The sequence below is a fragment of the Euprymna scolopes genome, chromosome 43, assembly GCF_053919585.1.
Source record: "Euprymna scolopes isolate OS-2025 chromosome 43, ASM5391958v1, whole genome shotgun sequence".
Taxonomy (NCBI): domain Eukaryota; kingdom Metazoa; phylum Mollusca; class Cephalopoda; order Sepiida; family Sepiolidae; genus Euprymna; species Euprymna scolopes.
This window is the reverse complement of record NC_136524.1, coordinates 48,777,590-48,791,350: the sequence shown is the minus strand read 5'-3', so window position 1 is coordinate 48,791,350 and position 13,761 is coordinate 48,777,590. Positions and strand designations below refer to the sequence as shown.

The following is a 13,761-nucleotide window of genomic DNA, read 5'->3' as shown; positions in this document are numbered from 1 at the left end:
TTCTGAATCCTACTTTCCGATCCTGGTGTCACAGTTGTTTCCTTCTAGTGTACCTCTTGGCCTTTTGGCTATGAACAAAGTGTAGTTTCTGTTCTGATGCTGCACTTAGTCCTCAGTCAATGAAGAAGCCATCTTTATAGGCTTGGGCAATTTTTATCTTTGTTTCTATCCAGAGTACCCCCTTTTTCGGGAAGCTGGATGTTCCCCACATTAAAAAAACAACTTTGTGCCTAACATAACGTATATACCGTTCACTGGACAAAACAGGGGAGAGTACAGTGGTAGTCCTTGATATATCTAAGACTTTGACAGGGTATGGCACGATGGTCTTCTAAAGAAAATTAGATCATATGGAATCACTGGAAGAATACATAATGTAATTAAATCCTTCTTAAGTAAGAGAAAAATCTAAGTTGTCCTTGATGGTCGTATATCTAAACAATATGATATAAATGTGAGAGTACCTCAGGGGTCTATCCTTGGACCTTTATTATTCCTGATATTCATAAATAACCTCCTGATAAAATTGTTTCGGAGATGGGTATATTTGCCGATGACACCACTCTCTATAACAGGCATGAGGGGAAAACAAATGAACACATATTTAAGGAAATGGCAGAAACACTAGAGGATGACCTCCAATCTGTAGTTGAATGGGGACAAAAATGGATGGTCACATTCAATGCTGCCAAGACTAAGTTTGTTTCCTTCAATAACTACAAGAAACCTTCTCTACCACCAATAGCAATGGCCAAGAACGCATTGCCTGAAAGTACTTCTTCCAAACTCCTCGGCCTAACGTTTACAGGGAGCATGAACTGGAATATATACATTGAGAGCATTGCCAAGACTGCTGCAAAGAAGGTGAGCTCTCTCTACCGTGGCAAAAAATTACTCATGCCTGAAAGTATCCTGTACCTTTATAAGGCCACCATTTGCCCATGTATGGAGTACTGTTGTTACCTTTGGGCTGGTGCATTTGCTGCTTGTCTCTCACTCCTGGACAGAGTTCAGAAGAGAGTCACCAACCTGATAGGTCCTGAACTGTCATCTAGGCTTCAGCCTCTGTCCCATCGATGAAATATTGCATCCCTCTGCCTGTTCTACAAATACTTTAATGGTGAATGCTCTGACGAACTGCAAGCATTTGTACCTCCTCGACATGACTACCCCCGACAAACCCGACAAGCAACTAAATCCCACCCCTTTACAGTATAGATCCCTAGGTGTAAGAAAGCCTTTTACTCTAATAGTTTCTTCCCCAGAACTGCAAGTCTTTGGAACTCCCTTTTGGGATTCTGCTTTCTCAACTGTACTGATATGCAGAAGTTCAAGTGTAATGTGAACAAACATCTGGCTACCCATCTCTCTTCATAATGCTCCCGCAAATTATGTCCCCGATAGTAGCCCCCTACTTCAAAGTGGCACTGTGCCTTGTTTGGGGCGAAAATTGAATTAAAAAAAAACACAAAAAACTTTGTCCTCATGGGAAGGCAAGTAAATAGGGAAATGTAATTCCACATGTAAGCATGACAGACTATCACAATGCTATTTCAAACATTATAAATTTTTAATTGGTTTTTTATTGAATTAGAAATTTTTTTTAATTGATTGTCATGATTTTAAAATCAATTTTATTATGAATTTTTATTATCAATTTTATTTATAAATTAAAAAATTTTTTTTTTAATTAGAAATTATTTTTAATTAATTTTCATGATTTTAAAATTAATTTCAATATGAATTTTCATTATTAATTTTATTTATAGATTTTAGAAATTATTTTTTATTGAATAATTAAATTTTAAAATTAATTTGTATTTTTTTTTTATTAATTTTAATATTAATTTATATTATTAATTTATCTATAGATTTTTAAAATTAGTTTTATTTTTAAATCAATTTACGATTTAGAATTTTTTTTTATTGATAAATTCTCAAATGAATTTTTACCATTAATTTTATTTATCTATTTATTTAAAAATAAAACACACAGGATCCATTATTCCATTGGCTGTGGACTAATTATTTACAAAATATGCATAATAAATTCATTTACAAAGGGTTTATATACAAAATAGAATCTATTAAATATTTGAAAATACAAAAAAAATTATTAATTCACTAAATGGCATGAGTTTTTCTTTCTGAGTTATCACAGTTGTAAACAGCTTAACGTTACAACTCAGCATATATTATAATGAAGATGATGAAGAGTTTTCAGTGGGTAGCTAATCTGTATAAGTCTTGAACTTTAAAAGTTTGTGGACAAAGAGCAAAGATCTTTCTCGTATGGACAGGAAAACTTATGTGCAGTAATTCTAAAAGATCCAATATTTTTGTGTAGTTATTCCAGTTTCTGATTGGTTGCTAGCAGAACGTGGCTCCATTTGATTGGCCAGTTCCTATCGTCAGTGTCATTCCAATTTTCTTTAATCATACCCCCTTATTATATAAAAAAGTATTATAACCAATGATTTATATACAAAATAAAACCTAATAAATATCTGAAGTTATTAAGAACATCAAATATAAAATTTTTTTTTTATCAAAATGATAGGAGTTGGGTTACAAAGGTTCACGAGTTCAACAAGGTACACCTGAAGATGGCCAGAGGTTATATCAATCAAAATGTTGGGAAAATAACACTAAGTAGGCCAAAGAATCCAAATCATGGGAATTAATTTTTATTATTTGTTTTCATTACATATTTTTAGGAAGAACCAGACATACCGTTCACAGAGGAAGATTATCGTCGCAGAAAACCTCAACCACATTTCAAAGAACAACTAAGTGCAGAAAAAACTGTCATTAAACTTGGAAAAGGGGTAGGTACATTGATATCTTCACAATTTTTATACCTATTAATATTGGGATGATTAATGAGATTTGGAATCAAGAATAAAAAAAATTAGATCGTTTTGGAGTATTTGAATCGGAAAAATATATGTGCCTAAAACAATTCTATTTATTGTTTCTTTGGTTGTTTTTGTTTAAAACTAAATTTGCCAATATTTTTAATATAATGAAATAATTCATTGGTTTTTAAACTATTGGTAAAACTTAGATGTTTAGATCATTCCGACAAGTGTTATTTTTATTTTTGTGAAAATATCTGCAGATACATGGGTTTTTACAGTAATCTGCACCTCCCATCCAAAAAAACAAAACAAAAAAAAAAAAAACAAACGAACAAAAAAAAAAAGAACTCAATAATCAATAATATAGAAATTTAAGAAGAATTGGAATCAGTAATTGTATCAGAATCGGGGAAAATATTGAAATCATTCCATTATTAGTACCTACCCTCATTGTTCTGGCCTTGCAAGCAACCAGATTTGACAGCTTAAGATGGACCTTAAATGTGTGTAAATTTTGATATGTTATCTTTTGTGTACAGAAAATGTCATTTAATAGGAGTAGCTACACTTAGTATAGACACACACCTGGCCGGAAGAATACACCATAACATGATTAATTGTCAAAAATAATTGTTGGTTGAAGTTGGGCCACTTGACTGTGAAAAATAAATATGATGTATTGCCAAAAATAAAATAATTTTTGATTGTAACTACCTACAAAAAGTTAATAACTGAAGGAAATATATCACTGAATAAAATGTCCTGGTTGCATGGTTACATTATCAGTGAAGTCACAGAGTAGACGTTTGCAGGTGGAGTTAGGGACAGGGGCTAAAAATTATTATATAATATCAACCAGAATTGATGTCAGCAGCTGATTGGTGATGTGTTCCTTTTAAAATCCACTTGTTGAATTCCTGCCTCACTCACTCACATTCTTTCACTGCCACAGATAATAAATATTATAGTTTTAAATTACCTTTGCCCCCTCTTCCCCTTTGGCTTTACCCCTTCCAAGGACCCCTAGCAGTAATAAAATGACATAGGTTATCCTCCTTGGCTGGAAGAAGCCCTTCTGCCATTACAACACTGTGTAAGAATCACAGCATGTGTATTCTTTATTAGTTTATTAAACCTATATCAATGGTTCACCAGTCTCTTATCCTTTCTTAGATATTCTTTCCAGTTCATTACAATATATATCAAGTTTTTTTAAAGCGCAATGGAAATGTAACACCATCACTACACTTTTTTTTTCTGGCACTTGTACAGTTTAATCAAGACATTAAAAAATGAAAATATCGAAAAAAGGTTATATTGTACGTATCTGTTTTAGACTGAAGATCTCTGAAAAAAAATTTCATTTAATTTGATCAAGTAGTTTTTTTTTACAGTGGAGTAACATGTTTTTATGAGAGCGCGTTGAAGTCAGCCATTGTGGAAATTTATAACACACCACGGGGAGATAACTCCATGTAAAGCGCCGACACTCCCTCCCCATCTTTATTACTAGCTTTTCTTCCTAAAAATCGAACCTTTTGCTCGATATCATAACAAATTGTTTTTTTCGTTGTAAAAAAAAGCATACTTGATGAAATTGAGTGAAATTTTTTTTAGGAGAACTTCATTCCATAACGGATACGTACAATATAACCTTTTTTCGATATTTTTATTTTTTAATGTTTTGATTAAGCTGTACAAGCACCTTTTTTCTAACTCTGGAAACATCACTCTAAGCATGATTTTCATCTTGTAGGGCTTTTTAGAAATTGACTTCCAAAACTTAAAACAAGTTTCTTTTAAATCATATCCTTAAATAAACCAATAATTTTTATTAGCCGACAGATGCCCTTCCTGATGGTAATCTAGTGTACTGATGAAGACCGGTGCTTTTAGTGAGATATCATCTCTAGGTGATTTCCCATCAAAGCTAAAGAGTGCTCCAACTGCCCTTGAAGTCTGGACAAGGAAAATAGTATTATGAGTCCATAAGAAGAAAATGCTCTAACTGCATATACAGCATAATCACATTAACACACCGATTCTTGTTAGATCATTGAAGTTAAGCAACATTGAGTCTAATCAATACCAGATGGGTGACCGATTTGGGAATACCAGGTGCTGTATGTAGGGGGACGTTGACACCTCTCTGCAAGAATTGTAAAAACCTAATGGGGATATATATATACAACTGGGAACCGGTTGTGTATTTCATACTTCTATGAAACTTCTTCCCTTGGAGGAAGCCGGTTGAACCTTCTTTAGTTTCATTTTTTTTTTCATTTTTAATGCTATAACCGCACATACACAGGAGACTGGAAGAGTTTATATTGATATTATAATTATTAGGAAGTGTTGCCATCTTTGTAAGTTAAATTCATGTGTCAATGCCGACAGTAATCAGAGACTACTGTGGCATTTGCATAGAAAGGAGTGTCGGTTGTGTTCAGAGTGGCAAGAGTTTGCTAGAAAGCTTGGCCCTATCACCAGCTAACTGCTTGAAAAGCATGGATGCACATCTTTAAACAATATTCCTGAACAGGAGTAACTGCCTCTGATTAGTTAAATCCGGATACAAAGAACCAATCAAAATTGAGTATTTGTACCAAGCGTTTAAGTCTGTGAATATTAGATGATTTTAGACATCATTGTTTTGCGGTTGCTACTGCTACAAATATATACGAAAAATAAAGGGCTTGTAGCAATTTCTAACACTGTAGTTAGCTTCTAAAATTTGATATATAAGCGGTTGAATTTTGAAATTGCCATCTCATTCCTTCTTCTATTTGAATACTTCCTCCACATGTGTTAATAGGAGTTATATTTATTATCATTATATATTATTGCTGCAGGAAAGTTCACTCACAAAGAACAACTCGAAGATTAACAAAGATGCGCAGGAAGCCAACTGTAAACGTGGTTACATACCATTGAATCTGATGTCGAATCTAATTCTAGTTCACAGGTCTATGGTGTTGTTCGCCGCCGTAATAATTATTCTGACTGCTGCAAAGTGTTGTGCATGCTCTGTGTTCATCTGAGATGCTGTGTGTTCTATGGGAGGAGCCGGCTCAACTCATCCCAGGTGGAAGTCCAGGCATTCATAGAAGGGTGGGAGTATGCTCTCATCCTTCTATGAATGCCTGGAGCCTTTACTCTGTTGCTTTCCTCTCCTCTGCACGTTCCTGGTCATGCTTGCTCTCTATATAAATTTTGTTTGCAGAAAGAAAAAAATAACCAATGCGTTTTCTTTGTTTTTCTTTTTTTAAATAATTTGATCTTTTCATTGTAGACAAAGAAGAAACTGAATACATACGTTATAGCAAGTGGGCTTACTTATGGGAATGGAGAAGATATTTTTCATGATTTATTCAAGGTAAACATTTGCTTTGTTTTTTTTGTTTCGTGTAGTTAATGAAAATGCATTTATGAATGATTTTTAAATTGATAATTGGCAATGGTGCAAAGTAGCCCTCAACCCAAGCTAAAAAAACAAATAGTCAACAAAAATCTATTATCAAACAATGAAAGTTACTTTTCTACCTACATACCTATTTATTTTGTGTTTTAATATCTATGCAAGCATTTCTTTTTCTTGTGTGTATTTTAGAAAATAAAATGTTTGGCCAAATATATTATGTTAGACTCAAAATTGAAGATGTTAAACAGTCTGATTAAATTATTTTCTTTTTTCAATTAGGTAGAAAAGTAAATTTCATTTAAAAAGTAAATTGCATTTGGAGCTGTTAGCTGTTGTATATATTTTGTGTCTTTGTCATCCAAAAAGACGAAAAACCTATTAAACAAACTTTAAGGATATTTACTATGCTGCTAATTGCATATAGTAAAAATGTAACTCTCTAACGTGATCAGATTTGAACGAAATGTTAAAATCTTTAAAATACTTTAAAACACATACACACACAGACAAAAAAATAAAAACAAAAAGTAAAAAAAAAAGAACGATCCAAGTAGGTATTGCTTTTTGTAACATTTATTTGTTGACTATTTTTTTTTTAGCCCTTTTTTCTGTTTATTATTCTGCACAATTTTCTGATAATAAGTTAATCTTGATAAAGTTCAAGAACATATCTGTAATTTATTTGGCTCTATTCTTTCTTCTCCACTGCAACCTCCCTTTCATAGATATGCTGTTGCTAGTTTCCATCTTTTTCATAATTACTATTATTGCATGTGTTATTCAGAATTGTCTGATTTCCCTGCTTCCTTTGCTCCAGCTCGTTTGACTCGTTGGTCTAGTGGTCTTCATCAATTAACTAAAAATTAATTTTAATACCTTATTGTCATACAGCTTCCTATTTCAGTAGATTCTTTACAAGGACTGCAAGGTTGTAGAACTCTCTTCCTGCTCACTGTTTTCCTCCTATTTTGGTCTTTTCAAGACTAAGGTCCATAAGCATCTGCTGTCTTTGCTATAATCATCTTTCTTTCTTGTTAACTCCTTACATCAAGTGGCTTCACGCCTTGTCTGGAGCAATTTCCATAAAAAACAAAAGACTCCGCATCAGGGATAATCTGCTTCTCAGTCTGGCAATACTTCAAGGAGGAAAGACGTGTCTAGAATGCTATCCTCAATGAGTAATGTTAAGGAGATTGCCAATTGGCTGTAGAAAATATTATGAGAGGATTGGAAACAGTGTGTGATTTGATTATTTAAAAAGATGGCTCAACAAGTGTTTAGACATTTGACTTGAATACGACTATGTTGTAGTTATAAGTTAAAATATAACACAATAATGAGTTTTACTAATGAGATAAACTTGGGAACCTCAAGCAGAAGAAATGTATCAAGGGTGGAATCCTTAATGAAAGGCAGCGTGCACAGTGTAGCTGAATGTATTTTCTCCTATCTTAGTCTTTTCAATGATCTATCCATCTCGCTATATGTCTCTCTCTCTCTCTCTCTCTCTCTCTCTCTCTCTCTCTCTCTCTCTCTCTCTCTCTCTCTGTTTCTCTCTGTCTGTCTGTTTGTCTGTCTGTCTGTCTCTCTCTCTCTCTCTCTCTCTCTCTCTCTCTCTCTCTCTCTCTCTCTCTCTCAAATGCGTACAAAATACAAAAGTAACCGTCTCTCTAATTTTTATGTAACTATTCTTTTTTTTCTTAACTCTGCATTAGTCCCATAAGGTGTTTTGTCATCCCAATTTTGCTTAAGTGCTCATAATTCCTAGTTGGCAACTTATTTCTTTTCCTCCCTACCTGTACTCTCCTTACTCGGTAAGGGTATAGCACATGTGGTATGGTGCAGTTGTATCTCAGTTTTTATTGGAGGTAGATGTCACTTTGTCCTTCTGGAGTGTCCAGTCACCCCAGCTGACTAACGTAGGTATGATTTTCTGATTTATTATTTTTGTATTTTTCCAGTGGGAATGAAAATTTGTAGATATAAGCGCATATTATGCATTATATAATATGTAATATGGAATTAATATGTTTTGGTAATTTCTTCATCATAAGTTTTGATGGGATTATTATTTTATTTACAATTTATTACTCTTTCAGTCATGTAACTTGAAACTTAGCTGATGCAAAGTCTTGATTTTCCCTTTGTTTTATAATTTATTTTATTGTATTATTTTATGTTAATATCAACAAGATACAAGTGATTCAAACTGTTCAATAGGAACTATAGATATGTCCTGAACCAACAGGATAACTATATTTTACAAAATAATAACACTATAAACATTTTTATATTGGGGTGTATAAACACCCTAATGGGACTAACCATGTTTGGAAAACTTGGGTGACTAATGCGGGATTAAATAAAAAATTTTACAAATCTGTAGTGGAATTGCACAGTAATTCCGACAAAGCAAATGGCTGTAATTGCTTACCCTCTTTCTTTCTCCAGTTTGTTTTGATTTGCTCTCACTGCCACTTTCTAAAGCTAGCAAGTCTTCACAGAAATGTGTTCTCAAAGAATTTTCAACCAATGAAAATAATAAGCCAATACAAAGTTAGATACTTCTATCAAACAAACAGCAAAAGGCTAGAGACAGAGAATTCTCAAGCTGGCTGCAGTACCGAAGGACACTAGAACATCTGCTGAACACCCCTCTCGGGCCTTTGGATACGGAGGAGGCGAAAATGACTCACATGCAAGCTTTGTCCATCTTATGTAAACATTCCTACACATTAGCAATAGCCAGGCGAATAGAAAAAATTGCTACTCACAGCTATATACGCATTAACAAGAACAAGGTAAACCAACGCACACACATACATAATCCACATTGCTAAATACTCACATATTGTTTACATATGCATATATTCACACAATGGACATTTTGATTTGTGACAACTAACCTAATTTTCTTCATCAAACATGTGTTTACATAAGTAAAAGTCTACTAAAGATAACTTTTATATTCTTATCTCTTGTATAAAATGTTTTACTATGAAAAATGAAAATGTTTTGCTATAAAATTTCATTTATCTCAATTTTTCATTAATAAAACTCTGTCTACACTTTAGGTTGCACTTGCTACCTGGTGACCCTTCTATTATTTCTAGTGTTTCATTTTATTTCCATGTTTATTATGCATGCATGTTCCATAAATATCCTTCAGCTTCTTTCTTTGCTAAAACAATGACATTTATACCCAATTCATATTTAATGTTTGTGTGACTCTTGGATATAAATAAAGATGCTATCGTCACTCAGAGGTGGCCTCTACCAAAGCCAGGGACCACATCAAAAATCAACATCAACATCTGAGTGGTTTTGTATCCATAGACAAGCAAGAATTTGCATCTAGGAAGACGACATGGGTGTATAGTTGTTTATAGAACATGGGTGTATAATAGCTGAATGTGAAAATATACCAGAAATACCCAAATCGATATCTATGATAGAAATCTCACCTGTCTGTTTAAATGTATGTATGTATGTATGTATGTATGTCTTGCAAAAACTTTTGACAGAGGTGACGGATTTTCACAAGATCAGTATCATTTTGAAACTTGATCCTTCGGATGACAAATATCGAAAAATTGATCAAAAACATTAATTCCTTCACCCTCAACTGGGCACTTGGAGGGGTCGCTTTTTCCGCCGATATTTTCAAGTCATCGCTTCTTTTCGATTGTCTAATTTAATTTAAACCTACATCACTTTGGGTTTGGCGATGGGCGTAACAGTTAACCCGTCACTTTTTTTTTCACTTTCTTTTCCCCCTTTGCAGTACGGGTTTGAGCCTGCCTGTCTACTACCACTTTTTTTTTTTTGCTCAATACACACCTACAAACAGCCGAGCATTGCCGGGCACCCAGGCTAGTCATTAATAAGTGTTGACACTTCTGTTGTTGTTTTATTTTCCAGAAAGCCTGGCATAACGCACCACATTTGATATGCATTGGAAATGGAGCCAACATCGTTCCAACTATCCACATTAAAGATCTTGCAGCGTATGTAAAATAATAAAAGTTTATATATTCTTAGCTTTGGAAATTTTATCTTCTCTAACCCTTTATGGACTGGTGGGTCTCTAGAGATCCAAGAACGTTGTGTGGTATTAAATATCTTTCGTTATTTACAGAGAAAAAAAAAATACCCATATTCCCTGAATATAATCATCAGAGGTTTATTAATATTCATAAGTATTAATGGCTTGGGATAATTGATTTCAATAAATTTTCAGGCAAAAAAATATACTTCTGACGTCCTTAGAAATCCCACCAGGCTTCTGTGTGTCTCTATTTCATTTCTATTTTGTTTTGGTGCAATTTTAAAAAGCTTTGTATTCTCAAAAGATTGCTCATCAAATTTGATTGACACGTAAGTCGGTTTGTGTCCGAGAAAACCAAAATTAATCAAATGTATTTTTTGTTTTTTACATTTAGTTTCTTATATTTACTTGCTTAATCGAGAAGAAATGTAAAAATAAAAAAGAAATAAAAAAGGCGCTTTTCAATATTTGCCATTTCTAAACATATAAAATTTTTTTATGATATATATATATAACAGAAACAGTATAAATTTTCATCACAAAACACCTGAATAATACACATGTAAAGTTTGTCAATTCTGAGTCCATACATTATGGATTTATCAGACTCAAATTTTGAACACCCAGTTCATGAATGGTCAATCAATAAACTGTTAAACAAGTTCAACTATCTATTACAAGACGCTCAATAAAACACTGGATACTAAGCCTCTCATAATACTTTCACAGTGTTTTAGTGTAATAAATGATCTAACCAATGTTTTTTTAAAAAAATATGCATTTTAACAAATTAATTAATGCTCAGACGAATTGCGGCTTTTAATGTTATATGGAATGAAATGCACTTGAAATGCTCCATTTAAAATGTCAAAAAAGATGGCGGGGGCGAGGGGGGTTCTCTCTGGAAAAGTATTTAGGGAGGAGAATTATTGGATGAATAGCACAATAAAACACTGGATACTAAGCCTCACATAATACTTTCACAGAAAGTGTTTTTATTTATTCTAGTGTTAATATCGCGTGAACCCTGTTGGTTTTTGACGTAGTTTTGAACACCCAGTCCACGAAGGGTTGATATCACTTCAATTCTTTAAAAGATTTCTTTGGATATTTAGCATAAAAAACATAGCATCATGTGCCATGCTTTACCCTCCCCCACTCCCCCACCGTTTACTTGCTTCTACATAAGGACAAAGTTAGACACAAGGTCAATTTTTATTATGAGTGATGCCCAGTTCTCTAAAAAGGGGCACTGGATGGGGCATAAACAAATTGCTTAAATTGAAAAGGATCTTTCCTGCTTTGACTGAATACAAAACAGATATTATACTTTGAATTATTTTTTTGCAGAAATAAAACAATCGTAATTTCACAAATTAGGCATAAGACTCTCAAAATTATGGGTAGTGAGGTGTTCCATAATCACTCCCTGTCCATCCTATTCTTAACTGGATGCATTCTAACCCATTCACCCAAGGACAACCCCCCCTCTCTCTCTTTCTCTCTCTCTCTCTCTCTCTCTCTCTCTCTCTCTCTCTTATCATTTATCTATCACTTTCACTTCAGCAATAGCCACAATAGCACATTTACTCTACGAACTATCCTACTTAAAATATCTCTAATACACTTTGATCTTAGCATGAAGACCTCAATATTGTTAAAGGTTAGTTTAATATAATTAGCAAGAGACAACACAAAGGCATGTTCTGCTTACAAGGTCTGCATCACATTAATGGCAAACAAGCTTTATTCAAGGGCAAGTAACTCCTCCTAGCTAATCTGAAGGAATGGTAACTCATGTCATGACAGACATGCAGCAAAAATTCTTGGATAGTTTGTATTGTGTTCAATTATTTTGACAGAATAAAATCAGTTTATGCCAGCTCTTCATTGCCTTTACACAATAAACAAAAGTGATGAGCAAAGAAGAACTAGAAAAACATAACTTGTAAAAATATAACAGGATTTTTTTTTCTCTTACATTTAATACACTGAAGTATGTTAAAGTTGTTTTGTGTCCAATTAGTTTTACAGAGTAAAGTTATGGTGTTATATCATTTTTTTGTTGGTTGTCTTAATTGTCCTTACACATTAATAAAAGTAGGTATGGCACTAATTTTCAACACCCATAACAAAAAAATACAAGTAAAAACCAGTAAAATTAAATTAATTCATCGTAATTTTTACTCTATATTGAAGAAGAGGAAGAATCAGGTTTTAAATCGCATATAAACATTCTTTATTTTACACTCCATAAAACCCACGAAATTTTATTTGAATATCGGAAATAAACAAAACCTTAAAAAAGTTACAAAAAATAACAAGGGCGGCAAATTTTTCATAAATATGAAAAAAAACGATTGTCTCCTGCGATCACAAGATTGTCTGTTTATTCATAATACATTTTAAGAGTAAATCTTCCGCATTTTTTTTTTCCACAGAGTCTGAAAAATTCAATCATTAAAAAAAAAAAGAAATTATTTTGAAAATATTTTGAAATTTCACAGGCGAAAATTTTAAAATGTAAATAATACATAATAAAAAATTTTTTTTCATAAAACTTAATTTTAATACATTTTCCAACTTCTTTTGTCAAAAAAAAAAAAATCGAGAAAAATCATATAAATGCACATAAATATATTTTATTTCATTATTCCAGTATATTTTAATATGTAAATAAGCTAAGATGTAATCCCCCCCCAAAAAAAAACTTCCAAAAAGATCACGTTATATTTTTTGCATATTATTTTATTTCAGTTTATATATAGCTCAGCTTTTTTTTTTGTTTTTTTGTTTTTTTGAATAAGTCTGTAAAAAAATTGATGAAATTGATCAATTAGTTGATTTTTGGGAGAATTTTAAAAATTGCATTGTTTTCATTGTTTATGTCAGAATACATAGAAATAACATTTGGTTCCATTTTTCCCCATTATTAAATTTTTAGGGAATATTTTGAAAATCCACCAGTTTTACAGTGAGTGAAAAAATATGAGATTTTTTAATAATTTTTTTTCTTGAGAATGCAGCAAAAATTACAATGAATCAGTTTTATTTTACAAGTTTTTCCTGTTATTAATTGCTATTGAGATTGAAAATTCTGCCTTTATTAGTCTCATACCTAAATAAAAGGGATAAATAAAGAAGAACTAAAAATTGTACTTTTTACAGAAAAAATCAAGATTAATTTATGCTTAGAAGTGCGCGAGCCTTTTCCTAGTCTCACACAAGAATACACATTCACATTTCAAGCTATATTACTTGTCGCATACATAAGAGCATACAAACATACACGCCCACGTCCACACACGTACATATATTCACGTTCGCGTACATACACTCACATTCACGTGTACATACACACACGCTAACATACACACATGTACTCACATGCACGCACGCATGGACAACGTCACTTCCCCTTTCAAAGGAAA

General features: G+C 32.8%; 1 protein-coding gene across 3 annotated transcripts in view; it reads left to right on the top strand.

Annotated features, from left to right (window-relative positions):
• The window catches only part of LOC145268330 (adenylate kinase 7-like), a 107,186-nt gene that overhangs the window by 53,490 nt on the left and 39,935 nt on the right, over positions 1 to 13,761 (top strand). For all 3 annotated transcript variants that reach the window (XM_080123821.1, XM_080123822.1, XM_080123820.1), the window contains exons 5-7: positions 2,718 to 2,828; positions 6,154 to 6,237; positions 10,204 to 10,289. In XM_080123821.1, coding sequence (XP_079979947.1) covers positions 2,718 to 2,828; positions 6,154 to 6,237; positions 10,204 to 10,289 — 281 coding nt within the window. The remainder of the gene's footprint in view (positions 1 to 2,717; positions 2,829 to 6,153; positions 6,238 to 10,203; positions 10,290 to 13,761) is intronic.